The 16,724-nt window shown below is 37.8% G+C and overlaps 2 protein-coding genes across 12 annotated transcripts in view; one reads left to right on the forward strand and one right to left on the reverse strand.

The window, feature by feature from the left end:
* Positions 1–543: 543 nt before the first annotated feature.
* Positions 544–3,684, reverse strand: erg28 (ergosterol biosynthesis 28 homolog). Of its 3 annotated transcripts, none has more exons than XM_012851901.3 (6): positions 3,525–3,684; positions 3,176–3,374; positions 1,635–1,725; positions 1,427–1,545; positions 1,165–1,306; positions 544–1,125 (listed from the first exon to the last, which is right to left on the reverse strand). In XM_012851901.3, the coding sequence occupies exons 2-5, from the start codon at positions 3,306–3,308 to the stop codon at positions 1,218–1,220; spliced, it is 432 nt and encodes a 143-aa protein (XP_012707355.1). In that variant the 5' UTR covers positions 3,309–3,374; positions 3,525–3,684; the 3' UTR covers positions 544–1,125; positions 1,165–1,217. The 3 variants fall into 3 exon arrangements, with proteins under 3 accessions (XP_012707355.1, XP_021165983.1, XP_021165987.1); XM_021310308.2 differs by having other exon boundaries at positions 3,511–3,684; XM_021310312.2 differs by having other exon boundaries at positions 3,489–3,684.
* Positions 3,685–6,416: 2,732 nt separating this feature from the next.
* ttll5 (tubulin tyrosine ligase-like family, member 5) overlaps positions 6,417–16,724 on the forward strand; it is a 77,038-nt gene continuing 66,730 nt past the window's right edge. For 2 of the 9 annotated variants that reach the window (XM_036150366.1, XM_036150374.1), the window contains exons 1-8: positions 6,421–6,551; positions 6,640–6,714; positions 6,853–6,973; positions 11,445–11,551; positions 11,662–11,744; positions 12,271–12,377; positions 12,668–12,798; positions 14,638–14,720. In XM_036150366.1, coding sequence (XP_036006259.1) covers positions 6,912–6,973; positions 11,445–11,551; positions 11,662–11,744; positions 12,271–12,377; positions 12,668–12,798; positions 14,638–14,720 — 573 coding nt within the window. In that variant the 5' untranslated portion in view covers positions 6,421–6,551; positions 6,640–6,714; positions 6,853–6,911. Of the gene's footprint in view, positions 6,715–6,823; positions 6,974–11,444; positions 11,552–11,661; positions 11,745–12,270; positions 12,378–12,667; positions 12,799–14,637; positions 14,721–16,724 lie in introns of all 9 variants that reach the window. The other 7 variants (XM_036150368.1, XM_036150367.1, XM_036150373.1 and 4 more) reach the window with 7 other exon arrangements.

Below are 16,724 nucleotides of genomic sequence, written 5' to 3' on the forward strand. Positions count from 1 at the left end.
GGCAGCAGCAACTGAAACACATTAAACTGTTGATGAAAGAACATACAATGGATACATCAAAAAGGAACAGGGTCAAAAAAAAAAATAAATGACTCCATGATATTAAAATTTCCACCAAAAACAAGGGTCACAAGAAGGTGTGAGGGGTTACAGGAGGAACCAAAAGCAAAAGTGGATAAAAACAAAACGTAATGGAAATTTAACAGATAAATACACCATAAAGGGGATTCAAAATAGATACTTTAGGACGAAAAACATGTGTACATGTGTACCATTATAATCCATCAAAACAAAGGTTAGTTAACAGAAAACACAGCGCGGGAACGTACATAAAAAAAAAAAAAAAAGATTTAAAAAATGGGGTGAGTTGAGCAATAACCCAATGATGCAAATGTTCAGTGTCTGAAAAAACAAATTTGTTTAAGGAATCGTTTATTTGGTCAAACGCCATTGTATAGTTGGATAATTAGAAAATAAGACCTGAACAGATTTTAGGTAATTTAGACACAATTTAGACACATTTGAAGATGGAATTTTCTTTTATTTTTTCCCCTGGGGAATCCTGAAGGACATCAAAAGCAAATGTTTAAATTTCATATTCATCGGTGGGAGAAATAAAACCATAAACGCTGGCAAAAGTCAAAAGTTTAGTTTTTAATTCAAATACTGATCACAAAAACGATGCAAAAAAAAAAAAAAAAAAAACACACCTTTTATAAACAGGGAGTCTGAATTGCTAAGCAGGTCGAGTTTCAAAAATACATCCTTCTCTTATTGCTTGGGTATAAAACAGACAAAAAGGTTGGTGATTGAGGAGGTAGAAATCCTTGAGGGCACAGAACAAACATTTAGGGACATTATATAATTGTGAAGGTCCTTTGGTAAATCTGAACTAAAATTGAGGAAAAAAAATTAACAATGGAGAGCTAAAAGGAAAAAAATTACAATCCAGATTACTGAACACAAACTGACATATGTGGCTTAATCCTTTTATAATATTGCTCATTTGAATGTGATGTCAGTAAAAGCAGAACACCCTCAGTACTCACTGTCAACAATAAAATATACTTTTATATAAAGGACGTAAAGGGTGAGGTACAAACTCTCTCAGTAAATAATTTACATCTGAACTTCTTCCCTCCTGATGCCACAGCCGGCACAAACGAGCACCGGTCCAAGCCTGCGTGCTGCTGGTGGATTCGGCCAAGAGGAGAAAACTAGTTTCGCTTCTTCTGCCGCACTCCCACTTCCTCCTCAGTCTCTGGGAAACACTGGAATCCAACCAGCATCCCTATGATGGAGAAACCTGGAAAAAAAATAAGAAGTTGTACTTTATAGACCCATAACTTAAAATAGTCAGTCGCAATAGAAGGTCAAGCGTAAAAATGCTAAAAATTTTGAGAATCAAGTAACAGTCCATACTCACTTGCAACTATGAGTGGCGCCATGACGCCAATGGTCAGTGGTGCAGTTTTGTAGATGAATGCTTCTGACAGAAAGTGACCCAGCGCCAGAACAAATGTCCATAAAGTAATGTGATAGAGCCTGTAGGTGGCAAGATGTAAACGATATGAGCATAAAAGTCGTTATTCATGACCAGGTATAAGATTCAGAAATACAACTGGCTGGCTTACGTTCTGTTCTGGATATCAATGGCACAGGCACAGCGGATGATGGATGACAGCAAGGTCCAAATACCAAATGTTCGAGCTTGGAGACCATTTACTAGAGTAAGTTGGGTGGAGTAAGCAGAATAAAGCAGTCAGTATATTGGCAAATTATTCTCTTTAAAGTAGTTAAATGGTACAATTATATAATTTGGTTTTAATTTCCCTTTGCAAGTTCTATCTACTGTTTTAAAGAAATTTGACCATCTCATTCAGGCATCGAATTAGATTTAAAATGTATATTTTGCTTCAAGGATATGTACACGTGATGAGGAAAAAGTGAGGGTACCTTAACCCCTATAACGTGGAGTCTGGTTTGATGTCCCTGACATCAATCTGAGGAAGGTTTGTCCCCATACCTTTAGCTAAGAGATGTTTGAGGAGGGTTGTGCATGTAAAGTCTTTCAAGTCACAGCATCTCAGTGAAACAAAGATCTGGACTTTTAATTTTGTTATAATCTCAAATGCACTCTCTAATACTTCATGGTGTATTCTATACACCATGAAGTATTAGGCCAAACTCGTCCTCCCTTGTTGTATCCAAATAATTCAGGTTTATACTCATCTGTCCGTATTATCCCAGAAGTCCTGGTCTTTGTTTACATTCTCAATACTTCAACAATAGCAAAAGCTTGTTGTTGGTTCTGTGAAGACATTTTAGGGTTTTTGGACACTTCTTTTAGCATCCTGCTATCTGCTCTGGAGGTGAACTTGCTTGGAAGGTCAGATCTTGGCATGTTGGCAGTTGCTTTGAATGTCCTCTTGTAGATTATTCTCTGTAAGGTCAGATTTCAAGTTTTGTTTTTGTTTAGGTCTCTTTAACCATCTAATGTAGAACAGATTACTGGTTTAATGTGTGCTTCTGTGCTTGTTTGTCTCTCTTGTTGTGTCTCTGCTCTGTCTTCTCTAACCCCCAGTGGCTTGAGGCAGATGACCGCTCATACTGAGCCTGGTTCTGCTGGAGGTTTTACCTTCCCGTTAAAGGGGAGTTTTCCTCTCCACTGTCGCGTCATGCTTGCTCAGTATGAAGAATTGTTGCTAAGCCATGGACTATGCAGACAACTGTCCCTGTGGCTCTACGCTTCTTCAGGAAGCTTCAGTGAATGCTGCTTGTAAACACTTGATGCAATCAACTGGGTTCCCTTATATAGGACATTTTTGACAAACCTGTATAATCTGACCCAATCTGTATAATCTGATTGAATTTGATTTTGGAAAGTGCCTTGAGATGACATGTATCATGAATTGGCGCTATATAAATACAATTGAATTGAATGCAAACCCTTTAGCAGATGCATAAGCTTCCCTACTTTATTCCTTACTAAAATATATATTTTCAGCAGTACATTTGAAATGGTATTTACTTTAAAGTATTGTAATGTATTACTTAACTATCTATTTATTGTTAAATGTTATTCTTAGATACCAACACGTGTTATGTAAAACACACACACACACACACAGGCTGTCCCAGTTTCCCCCCGCATGATTGTATTAATGAAGCTCACCAAACTCTGGTTTTCCCGTGTACAGCTTCTCTGAGAGGAAGCTGTGGTCCCTGAAACTCTGCACGGTGTTTCCCATCGCGATGACGGACACCATCACCAGCCAGCTCCGGAGGACGTTCAGAAAGCGGCTCATGTCTGCTCTCCGTCACGCACCTGTCGGGGGAGTGTGTCGGATCACGGCAGTGCAGGAAACCCCAGACTGCCAGGAGCGACCGAGCGGTTTAAAAAAAAAAAAAAAAAAAACACATTCAAGGTCATCTGTCAGGAGATTACAACCATTTATGTTTCTGTGCAGGCTAATATATACTAATACCGAAGAAAATCGCGAATCTTACACGTATTTACCCACCTACGTAAGCCAAACTGCAGCGTCGCTAAGTTTCTGAAACACAATCTGGCGAAATTCAACATAGCATGATTTAAACCAAACGAGTGTTTAGCTACATTTGCGGCAACGTTGAGTTTTTTCCCAAATCTTTGCCCACAGCTTTAGCCAATAACAAACCTCTAAAAATGGCTCCATTCAATCGAACCACTATTGTGATTGGTCTTCCCCAAGTCTGAAGTGCCGCCCATTTTCCGAGCCGACCAATAAGAATGCACCATTGCCTGCAATGCGTGGATGGTGCGTAAACAGCACGTTAGTGTTTCCAGACAGGGACGGGACTGGTAGATAAGTCGAGGAGCAGTAACAACATTTTTAAACTGACATATTACATTGTCATAATAAAATGCATAATTTTTGCATGATTTTGTTTCTTGAAATATGGGCTAAACTAAACATTTTTGATGACTTACACAAAACGTCTCCTTTATTAAAAAAACAAACCTGTCTAAACCAAAAAAGTCTTGTAAACATGAAATTTAAGCTTTTTTCAAGGCTGGATAAATATGAAACAAGAAAACGAAGGTGTGAAACATATTATTCCAGACTATTCTGTAGTTGTCCATCCATCCATCCATCCATCCATCCATCCATCCATCCATCCATCCATCCATCCATCCATCCATCCATCCAGTGGCTTTTCCACATTCCACTCTTCTGACTTTTGCTGGCCGTGAAGTCATAATGAGTTATTGTACTTATATTTAAACAATTTATTCTTGTTTGATCAACTTTTGTTTTGCTTATTCGTGAAGACAAATCTACTACCCATTGGGTAGTAGAATGCCATTTTGCAATAAAAAAAATTCAATGTTAATTTCAAACCTTAAAATAGTTTATACAGGCACTGTAGTTGTTAATTTGAGTAATGTAATGGGATGGGATTAAAATAATAGTAATATGTTTCATTTATAAAGCACATTTCATTGAGAAAATCTTAAAGCACTACAAGATACAATCAATTGAAAACAGCATAAACTAAAAACCAAGTGATCAGCAGGAACAGCATGGTTAAAAAGGAAAGTCTTAAGGCTTTTATAAAACCAACAAGAGTCTCTGGATCTCTCAGGTGTTCTGAAAGAGGGACAGCTGATCAGTTGTCTCATCCTTTCTACAGAAGCTTATTTTAGGTTAGAATTTATCTCAAATAAGTATTTACAACGTACAAGAAGAAGCTTTTTTCACATTTTCACACACTGCAACCACAAACTATCTCTGTGATTATGTGAAAGATCAACAAAAAGGTAATTAAGGCGAATAATTACAGGGTTTTCAAAGGTAACCCCCCACCCAAAGTAAACAAAAGAAAAATCTCAAAAGTGGAGAGAACATTTGTATTCATTCCACTTTATTCTGATACCCCTATAAAAACACTGCAACCATTTGTTTTTTTTAAAAGTAACATAATGGTAATAAGAGCTTAGCTGTGTGTAATATAATCTTAGTATGCTTATAGCTGTTGTGTGCAGGCCTCAGATGCTTGTTACAAAGCTGACCCAAGGCATAAATAAACCAGGCCACTGCTTAAGGCTCCCAAACCATCAGGGGCCTCCCATAAATGCTTGCATTTTATCACAGACTATAGATAGAATTAAAATTTTAAGGAATTGGCAAATTTACTTCTTGAAAGTAAAAAGAATAATCTTTGTTGTTTGATTGTTGTATAACAGCTACAACATGATGTACAAATTTGATTAGATCTGATTAGATATTTTTAATTTCTTTTTTTCTTCTGTTGAAAACCATGTGTCTTTTTTTTTTCTCTCCACATCACTGTGTGCAACACACTTGCTCCTAGTGTGCCACATAAAGTCAATCCAAATAAAACCCAACCCATTAAAGTTTGTGGTTGTGAAGTGATAACATAGCTTCATGTTCTGTCACTGTCAAATAGGGGTGGTTATTGCCAAAGAAGTCACGATTTGATTCGAATCACGATTCACATGCAACGATCCAATTCTATCACGATGCATCATGATACCTGAATTACTGCGATGTATCGTGATACATTACGATATTTTCACTGAACACTGTTAGAAAAAAAATACAGCCATTACCAGTGGCTGACTGGCTGTGTATGATCTGGATAGTGTCTTCAATTGATACATAACTGAAAGAAACTGAATTCATACATACCTGTATTTATTGAAACGCCTTTTGGAGGTATTGCCATGAAAACAAATATCACTGTTACTGGACACAAATATTACTATTACTGGAGTGGACACACTGACAAAAAGTGCTTAGGAGTTATAAAACTCAAAATAACAAAATAAGGATAATCAGTGCCGTTTACATGGCCTCAGTGGTCCTTTAAACCAATGAAGTTGTATTCCACTTGTTTTTGGCTGATGTTCTCCAACCATTCATGCAATTTTATTTATTAATTTTTTTAAATTAATAATCCATACTTGGCGCCAAGAATCGATGCAGTAGATCGCGAAAATTAGAATTGCGATGCATCGTCATGACGATTATTGTGCAAACCCCTACTGTCAAACAGGTAAATAAGTGTAAAATAAGCAGAAAAATCATTAGAACTAACAGAAATAAAGGCTTAAACCATTATTATGTGTGTGATTTATGTAGTGTTTCATTTAGTGAATTGAAACATGAACTTTAAAAGGAGGAGCTACTGATAAGTTGAACAACTTTGATTTGGAATATATTTACATGAGAATCAAGATGTGAATGACGTACATTCAAAGTTATTTACATTAAATCGTCGTCTGAAAACGATTCGACAACGTTCCCAATTTCTTACAAAAGTAACTCGTACTCTTTTCTCTTGGCACGTAAAACAATGCACCTGCTGTAATGGAGGATTAACGGTTCAGTTCAAACGTTCGTCACGTGGACAAACGTTTGAAACCAGTGCGCATGCCCGCTGCTCTGTTGCTACTCAGTTGTTGTAGTAACCAGGAAGATTAACGTCGCTGTGATGCTGGCTGCTACCAGCTAGCTGGCTGTTAGCATTTCAGGAAGACACGGGTACGTTTATGTTAGTGCACATTTATACCCGAGTTTAGAATGCTGTTACTTGGTTTTAAAGCTAAACTGACCCCGGTTTGCCTTTTAGCAGCATGTTGGATAACCGTCACTCCGTGCCAACGTCTTATATTTGAGCAGTAAGAGGATTTCATCGCCGCCACAGGTAGATAAAGCTGTTATTATCTAAGTATGAGTTAATTTAAACAGCTTTATGCGTGTGTCAGTATTTGTTGCATAGTGAAACGACTGCTGCTACTGAAACGTGTGTGCAGACCAACATAATCGTCACTGTTGTTGATAGAACAGCTTTCTGCCGCCTGGAGGATTTCACCGGGTAGTCAGCCTCACTTTGATGGGAAAATGCCAGCTGTGGCTCGGGATAAAGAGGACTCAGGGTCCTCCTCGGAGGAGGATGAGCAAGGGTAAGTTAAGAGCTCCTCTTCTACTGTTTGCTGCACTGAAGAAATGACAGCAATCCGCGCTAGAAACGTGCTGTGGGGACGACAAATTAAAAGTCTTGGCTCTGAGCTCTGTCTTTTTATGGAGCTATTTTTGGGACTACTTGTGTTTATGCGTGATTGTTGCAAACTCAATTGACCCCATGCAGTCTGCTTTGTTTCCTTTGACCGAAAAATGTTTTTGTTACCAATCTGTCTGTATGATTCAATAGAAATGACTTCGTAAAGTGCCTTGAGATGGCACGTGTAGTCATTTTATGAATAAACTGAGCAAAATTTAATTATAAGTACAGAAAAATGCAGTTGATGACAAACCTATGCAACACTTTTCAGTCTGTTGGAGCATGACGTAACTCATTTTCAACATTTTTATATATTTTTATCATAATCTATATGTAACCATTTGGTGGAAGCGTCCCAAAGACCTGAAGTAACACTATTTAAATGCCATTCATCTCATTTGGATCCATGAACTTTCTGTTCCATGTATTGGATAAACATGGGTGGGTTCTTGTTAACAAGGTATAACAGCTTTTAAAAAATTGGTGTCAAAAATCTTTTTTGATCATGCGGTCCCTGTGGTTGAGATTCCTTTTATGAGATGCCATAGAATGATCTGGCGTAACCAGAGATGCATCCTGGTTATATTATAGCAGTACCCCTACCTCACTTCTTGCTGCACACTACCTGTTAGCTGGCTTAAAGGACACATCTACAATTTCTCAATGCTTACAAGAAATTGAATTTGACTAGAGCATGTAATCCAATGGCACAAAGCCCATTAATTATGTTAAATAAGACAACATGTTTTGTTAAGCGGTTTTCTGCAGAATGGCTACAGGAGCAACCTAAATAGAGCTGAACCAGAAAAAGGAATGCTGTTTACTAGAATAACAACTGAAGATTGATTGGATTAAATTTAGTTAGTTTATATTGTTTCTTTAGTCTTTTTTTGTGTTTTCAATAAAAAGCAAATTGAGTTTTATTTTAAAATATTCTATTTTTAGCATGACACAGAAACACTATTTCTTTTTTAGAAAAGGTTTGCATGCCATAAAAACCTAAAATCAGCCCTGGCCTGATATAGCAGTTTAAAAAAGAAGTGTAAATATTTCACATCATTTAGTTTTTAAATTATGAAGTGACTGTTCTGATCTGATGAACTGTTATTAGCACTGTCAGTGGTGGTGGAGAAACAACATTCTTCGTCAGTCAGTGATATTTTTTTGCTCATTAGTGAAATGACAAATTATACTTCAATCCTTTAGAGTTGTGTAAGCATACCAAACTGTATGTTTTATTTTTCAAATTATGTTTTTGGATATTGAACTGTTATTACAGCTATTACAAGATAAACTAAATCTGATCTCAACATCCAAATTAAATACATTTTTGAGATGCAGAGAGGATGAGCTAGCCCTCCACGGTGAACGTGACAGCTGGTCTTTCTTGTTTCAGCCAAATCATTTTCTTTTTATGCTATTCCCAGTCATACCTTATTTTTACTGTGCCTGCTTTCAGCCTGTGTCTCCTAAGTTAGTTTGAATTGCCTTAATTACTAGTTTAATAATAGCTTTTACTCATATAGTTTTGTTAAATGAAGTGTCCTTCATAACAGTGATGAAAAACTAACCTTTCCTAACACAAATCACTTAACTGAAAATATGTTTTATTATAGATATTCAGCTAATTTGTTGGGTTTTAAACACTTGTCTTTTGCATCAGGAGGCTAAATAATTTAGAACAGGGCAATGTACAACAATCAGACAACACATGACACTGAATAATGCAAAACACTACTACGTATAACTTTACACCAACACATAACCTACAGACCAAGCGTTTGGAAGCAACCTCTAGTGTCTTTTTTCAATGCCTTTTGATAAAAAGCCGCTTGAGTTGTTTGGGTTCTGCAGTTACTGTGTGACCAGACTTTGCTTTTATTATATATTCACCGTTTTCTAAGGTAATAGCACATTTTTATATATCTTTAGGCGGCATTTGAACAAGTTACCCGAAATTTGGCATTGAACATTAGCGACATCTAAGAAAATATGTGTATGACGTTTGGATTAACAGCAGAAGTTTCACACGTAGAGCATCACAACGGGAAGGTTTCATCTGCCAAGTCTTTAGTCAAGTGCGGCAGTTTCATCACTGTCTTATGTTGTGAATGAACAAAGGGTTTAAACCATCAGATTAGTTTGTCTGTATGAGCCCCCTTGATATCTCAGGGAAACATATCATCCACACGGTTACACATAGTTGCTTTGAAAACTGGCAGCAGGAGTTGTTTACATTTCACCTGCTTTATCTGTACCAGTCATACCTGATTGAAATGCACTCCATCATTGTCATGCCTTATCTTATATTTACCTGGAGATAAGCATGCCGCTTTTGGTACTGTAAGACAGTTTGGACTCTTCTGAGAGGGTTAGTTAGTACAGTGACTGGATGCGATTGTTATTGCCCAGCCCGGTTCTGTCTTTATCTGGCTCAAAGAAATAAAGAACTCTTTAAGATGGATCCTTGCTGCTTAAGCCAAGCTGCCCAATTAGGTCTGTTCATGTTTTTCAGTAATAAGATGTGGGATGGTATCAGATTTGTTAGTTTTTTTACTTTGTAACAACTCTGATTCCTTTATTTTTCAGATCATGACTCCCTGTGAATATTTTGAAACAGCTAAATTAGCTTTGTTGTTTTTCTTTAGTTTTTTTGCAAGCGAGGCAAAAGCGAGATGCTTTCTGTTCAGCCAGCTGACTGGCCATGCGCAGCAACAGATGTGGGATTGGTCGTCATCTGTCACTCTAAGCTCCTGCAGCATCTTTCATCTGTTTTAGGTTTTACAAATGTACATAAATAATTGGTCTATAAGTATCATAATCAGTCAAAAATCTGTCCAAAAAGTTGTTCCCAGCGGAGGTGTTGATTCATTTCTCCCCACTGTGTGATCTCTATTACGAATTTAAAACAGATGGATCATGGATGTTTAATAATAAGATTTATTTTATTAGTCAAATTAAATTCACATATTCAATTATTACATATAATTTAGGTAGAAAGGACAGAAGCTAGCAATACTGTGGTACCCTAAATGCTGCTTAACACATATTTAAAGGAGGAGCTTCTTTTACAAGTGCTGTCATCAAACATTAAGAGCAGTGCAGCACAGCAGGAATCTCTCTCCTTTTAACCTCAAATTAAGAACCTCAAATAAGGATTCAGCAGGATTTCAAGCTAAAATTGTTCTCCTTTGTATCCGTTACTCACAATAATCACTGATAGTGACAGAAGCCGGTACAGTCACATGCTATGCTATAAAACTAGAGAGAGCTTCGTGACAGACTTCACTTAAGACATATTGTGCCGTTCCGATATGGCAAGATCTCACGGTTCGAGATCTTGTGACACCGCTAACTAACAGAAATTTTACATTCTAATACTGAAAGTAGAAGAGAAAAGTATTCCAAATAAATTAATGTTTAAAATATGATTTAAGCTGATTAACAGTCTAACTTTGATCAAAGCCTTTGAAAGGGAGTTTAAAGAAAGAACTTGTGGGCAAATGTTGGGTTATCCATCTGCCTCTCTCATCAGATCCGCCACACCTGAGGAGGCTAAGGTATGATGGGTCAGACATCTGCTTATCTTTTCTCGACCAGCTTGTGTTTCTGCTCCAGGTTTCCGTCACCTCTGTTCCCCTGTCAGCCAGTGGGACCAGCTCTTAGCTCCAACTGTAGTTCTATTTGCCCTGGTCACTATAAATTGAAAACTCTCAGTACTGATTTAGCTCTTTGTATGTTTATAGATCAATTTGCAAATTACCTTAAACATGCAACTAAGTAATGCTGAGTATGGTAGGGGGGGCAATAGAAAAACAAGACTGAGCTTGGCAAGATCCTCACACAGATAGTCAAACTTACCTTTAATGAAAATGGCTACTAAACCACAGGCATGGCCTATAATTTGGCTATTAAACAGTATGTAACAATGCTTCATTCATATTAGCATACACTGAGGCTCTCACAAATCAATAGTGGAAAAATAATTTGAACATCAAAGATAACTATCGAATGTAATAATAACGATCAACTGTAATAACAGCTCTTGGGATTTGTAAACTACATCAATTAGAGTTTGTAGAGATTATCACTGGACAAATATTTCTTATCACATTATATTTATATGCAGATTTTTCTGTGACTACGATAAAGTTTATGACAATCTTCCCTCCCCAAATACAATCCACAAAGTCGGGAAAAACCTTGGTATACTAACTAGCAATTCTCCTACTAATGGCTGGCAATAAAAAAAATTGGGCTCTGATATTTAAAATTGAGCTCTGTTATATTTGTGTAGCTTTTTCTATTGATTTTTCAATAAAGTGTTTTTCACTCCCTAGATTTTTGTCACATGTCAATATTTCCTCAAGCAGAAAGCATCCTTGCATCACTTGGAGTGGCCTTAGCAAGACAATCCCAGTTCTCCTCTTTCTACCTGAGGCAATTGTTTCAAAAGACAGGAGCATCTGCTCTGTTGGAGGTACAAACGTTGAACGTTTTTATAACAGCATATTTCAAATGTGGAGCCTCAATGCGTTGGACGACCTAATTTTTTTCTCCCGTTGTCTTTTTTACATTTCGTTTGCCCAGAGAGATATAATATGGCCTTCAAGATTGTGCGCACTGAGAGCCGCCTAGTACGAAGAATACTGTCCAACCACGGGTTTCACGAGGTAAACCTCATTCTTCATTGATGCAGCTTTAAAAGATTTGGTACCCAATCCTGTTTGATCTTTCCACGCGTTACCAATTAATTCCCTTTTACATTTTAGTCCTGTGCTTGTTGACTTGCAATTGGCCAATGATCAAAAGGACGCGAGTATCTACTGCCACCCCAGAACCAAACTTTATTACAGAGACTTAATGGTAACCCCCCAAAAAGGGTAGTCATCATGTGAATATTGCATGTCTGTCAAATTATTTTGTACTAACAATTTATATTTTGCATTAAACAAAACAAAATAGCAGTCTCCTGGCATAGAGAAAACCAGTTAACATGATGTTTTTTCCGAAACTAATTTTTTAAGTGCCGACTGTAATTTAGCCCATTGGCGACGGCGTGTTCTGGTTCTCATATACTTTAATGCTGGTCTTTGCTTTTATTATGCAGTGGATGGCAGGGATTTAACTAGCTTAACTGTAGTGATTGCTTTATGGGACGTGATTCAGCGCGAGTCAACCCACGTCTCTGTTATTCAGGTTCACCCAAACAGCAATGACTTCAACCTAATGTGGACTGGATCTCACCTCAAGCCTTACGTACTACGCAGCCTCCAAGACTTCCAGAAGGTCAACCACTTTCCCAGGTAGAACAGCATGCTGAAATACCCGGGTGTACTGTTACTGTTTCTGTATTATAAATAACACTACCAATCCGTTCCAAACCCCCTCGGTTCAGGCAATGTATTTTTTGGCTTCTCCTGCAACACACATTTAGTTTGGACTGGTGCCTCTCTAAAGCATGAAATGAATCACGCTGTCAGGCGGGTGGGGGGGGGGGGGGGGGGGGGTGCTGCAACTGCCATCTATTTCTGTAATTGTTATGTCATGTCAAAGTAGAGCACATTTTTAAACTGAAATCTCTGCTGATTTCCAGGTCATATGAATTAACTCGCAAAGACCGTCTTTATAAAAATATCCAGCGGATGCAGCAGACTCACGGCTTCAAAAACTTCCACATAATTCCTCAGACCTTCGTGCTTCCCTCCGAGAACCAGGAATTTCGCAGTAAGAGACCCTCCCCTGATTCATTCGGTCTAAGCAGAGCTGTATTTATGATTTATGACGCATTGGAAAAGTATTGATACCCCTTAAACCTTTTCACATTCTGTCATGTTAAAACTATAGATTTTCAATGGATTTCATTTGAAATTCAGTGTGATAATTATATAGCAGTAGAGGGAAAAAAAGATGCATGGTTATGAAACTTTTACAAATAAAGAGCTGGAAAGTGTGATGTGCATTTGTATTCAGGTCCTTTTAATGCCTAAAAGGAAAAAAATCCAGTCGAATCTGTTAGGTCCATAAGTCACATGATTAGTAAATGGTGCCCTTCTGTGTGCAGTTTACTCTCAGAATAAATAAAGTTGCTCTGTGAAGGCCGTAGTGGTTTGTTAGGGAACATTAGTCAACAAATAGCATCATTAAGCCCAAGGAACACAGGAGACAGATCAGAGATGAAGTTGTGGGGAATGTTAAAGCAGGGTTAGGTTAGAAAACTATATGTCAAGCTTTAAACACATCACAGACTCCTGTTATATTCCTCATCTGAAAACTGAAAGAATATTGCACACCTACAAATCTACCATGACGTGATTGTCCTCCTAAACTGACAGCTCGGCCAAGAAGAGCATTAATATGATAAATAGCCAAGAGATGCATAAATCCACAGCACAGGTGGGAGAATCTGTCGACTGGTCAAGACGTCGTTATTTACTTCATCAAACTGCTCTTTATCTATGAGTGGCAATAACAACAGCATTGTTTAAAGAACTTTGAGAAGTTCTGTTTGCTGTTTGCACTATGCCCCTTGTTTGTCTTACTGCACACAACTTCTGCAGAAAAGTGCACTTGTCAGGTGAGACTAAATAAGTTTTCAGTCTACATCCTAAACCAGTGTGGGTCAACCCTGCACATCAGCCTAAAAAACACCAAACAGTAAAATATGGAGGTGGCAGCGTCATGCTTTAGAGGTTGCTCCTCTTCAGCCTAGAAGACCTAGAAGCTTGATGGAGTGATATACATGGTGATCGTAGAAGAAACCCCTAGAGGCTGCAGAAGACTTGAGACTGGAGCAGAGGTTCACTTTCCAGAAGGACAATGAGCCTGAATGTGCAGTCAGAGCAATAATGAAAGGGTTTAAATCCAATCATATCCATCTGTTTGAAAGGTAAAAGTCAAGACAGAGAATCTCTGGCAAGACTTGAACATTGATGTTCACAGATTCACTCCGTCCAATACGAGTTTGAGCCGTGTCTGAAAGAAAAACAGAAAAAAGATGTGCATTGATAGTAGAAAATTATCCAGCACATAATGATTTAGACTTAGACTTAGACAACTTTATTGTCATTTTGTATGCACAGAGTGCGTACAGAATGACATTTCGTTTGCATACAGCTTGAAAAATCACAGTAAATTGCAGTAAATTACAGGATAAGGTGCAGCGGTGATTTTTGTAAACAATTGAAATGTAAACAATATAAGCAGTGCAGGGGAAATAGACAGTGTGCGGTTCACAGTGTGCAGGTGTGTATTATTAAGATAATAATAATAATTTACGAATGTGGTACAGAGTCCATTTTTTGGCTTCAGCAGTTCAACAGTCTGATGGCATATGTGCAAATGTGTAAATGTGCAGAGCTTTATTTGTAAAACAACTGAGATAATTTCCCTTTTAAAATTATGCACTTTTTAAAAAGTAAAATCCCATTAAAAGTCATAGAAGTTTGTGGTTATTACATTAGAAAGTGTGAAAAACTTTAAGGGCTGTAAACATTTAAGCAAGGTACCGAATATTTCATAGTCTCTGTGATGTTTTCCATAAGTCCTCCTCTTTGTCCCACTCAGATTGTTTTGCTAAAGACAAGGGGCCATGGATAATTAAACCGGTTGCCTCTTCAAGAGGACGGGGAATCTATTTGGTCAGCAACGTAAGTGATTTTCACTCTTTAAAAATGATGCTATTTCCCATTCTGAAGTCTTCAGATGCTGACATGAGATGAGATGAGTTTATTTCACGTTGTTGACAGCAGTTGGAAAACAGAAATGTTCTACTTTAAGCTGCAATTTGTTGTCATTCTCACACCTTAAAGGAGCAATAAGGGATTTTTCACCACTAGGCGGAGCTTGAAAACTGTAGACCTAAACAAGACATGTATCAAGCTACGACTGTCCTTACCTCCCTCCAGAGCTCGACACCCATTTCCCCTTCTCCCCCATCATCTCCTATGTGCATATTTGCAAAGTATAAATACACAACAGAACAGCATCACCTTTCTGGGGAACATGTCTAGTGAAGAAGTAAATAACTAATTACTTCATAATGCTGTTAGCGAGAGAGCATTTTGATCAGACTGCCTGCTCTCTGCCATTTTGTATCTGGCGGGGGCATTTTATGAGCAGGAAGTGGGTGAGCCCTGAGTGGCAGCTATTCTCTTGCACATACGTGCATTCATGGCCAGCCTGGCTGTATAAACAAGAGATTGGAGAAAAACAGAGATAGTGTGTGACGTTTAACTATAGTCCATCTAAAAATATACCTTTTTAGTTCTTAACAAAACAATTTTTTTGTTCTTTCTATCTAAAAGAATATAATTTCACCTATTGCTCCTTTGATGAGTTAATCAAAGTCAAATTGATTGTGAGTGTGCTAAAAAAACAGCAAAAATAAGTAACTTTGGGGACGGGAATAACACTTTGGAGTTAATATGTTTCCCACTAAGAATATAATACATTTCTTTTTAATTTTTTTATCATTTGGCATTATTTACCATTTCAGAGTAAAATAAACTTCTCTTAGTTCATTGAAAAAGTCTTACAACTTAATAAAATAACAAAGATAAAAGTGTCTGAAAGGGTCTCATTATTTTGTTGTTTCAATAGCTATTAGCTGTTCCAGCAGTATTGAAGAAAAATAGATAGCAAGCAAAAAAAGGGAATAATAAAAAGAAAAGAAAAGAAAAAACAAACAAAAACAAGTTTATAGCAGAATCTGTTAAACCAGAAAATCCCCCGTAGCACAGAAAACTAATCTTTGTGACCCATCTGGAGCGGAGGCAGCCTTGGCAGTCCAGCAGGAGAGTGGTGTTCTCATACATGTATAGCTACAACCGCTCTGTGTCCAGAAACTGTTTTAATTCTTCTTCCCATTACTATGCCTTAAATCTCAATAGAAACATCTGTGATAGCCTTAATTAAAGCGATTTATTGACAGTTAGAAGGGTGTCGGTTGTTTGCTCCTTGGCATGTGTCCTGGATGCGAGGTCCTCAGGCCTTGGCAACCTTTAGTTGCATTTAGTTTTATCCATAACAGCTGTTTTCTACAGAACCTGCGCTCTAACTGTGTAACAAGTGTCAGAATAGTATTCCACAGCTAAAATACGCAGCTTATTGTACAATGGTGGATATTGGTAGAATCCAGGCTTTAAATATTGAATCTTAGAAAACGATAATTTGTTGGGTTTTTGTTCTCTTGTCATTGCTGTCTTGACCTTTTCTTGTTTTTCCAAAAGATGTTGTGTTTTCCAGTTTGTTGTTTTGCGGCTATAATAATTGAACTTTATTGATCTCACAATGGAGAAATTGACATCTGCATTAACCCATACCCTTGGGGAGCAGTGGGCTGCCACTGTGCGGCGCCCGGGGAGCAGTCTGGAGTTAAGGGTCTTGCTCAGGGATCCAGAGTGGCAGTCTGTGGGAGTTGAACTCAGAACCTCCGGGACCCAACCTAACCACTAGGCCACCACTCCCCCTAGTTTTGAGTATTTGACGTCATCACATGGACAATATGATTTTTACCGACTATGGATCAGCTCTCAACCTACAGGCGACTGTTTTACAATCGTTTTCCTACTGATGATGTAAAGTATTTTTCTATCATTTGCAAATAGTATACTCTCAAGTAAACAGTACTACAAGTAAATATGGTTTAGGAG

This window comes from Fundulus heteroclitus, chromosome 19 (genome assembly GCF_011125445.2).
Source record: "Fundulus heteroclitus isolate FHET01 chromosome 19, MU-UCD_Fhet_4.1, whole genome shotgun sequence".
In the NCBI taxonomy this organism is placed as follows: domain Eukaryota; kingdom Metazoa; phylum Chordata; class Actinopteri; order Cyprinodontiformes; family Fundulidae; genus Fundulus; species Fundulus heteroclitus.

What these genes read in the sequence shown, in the direction of transcription:
- erg28 (XM_012851901.3), bottom strand. Translation starts at nt 3,308, where the DNA reads ATGAGCCGCTTTCTGAACGTCCTCCGGAGCTGGCTGGTGATGGTGTCC. An exon ending in CACGGGAAAACCAGAGTTTG is followed by an intron (nt 1,726 to 3,175) that starts GTGAGCTTCATT and finishes AACTTACTCTAG; the next exon opens with TAAATGGTCTCCAAGCTCGA. An exon ending in GGCGCCACTCATAGTTGCAA is followed by an intron (nt 1,307 to 1,426) that starts GTGAGTATGGAC and finishes TTTTTTTTCCAG; the next exon opens with GTTTCTCCATCATAGGGATG.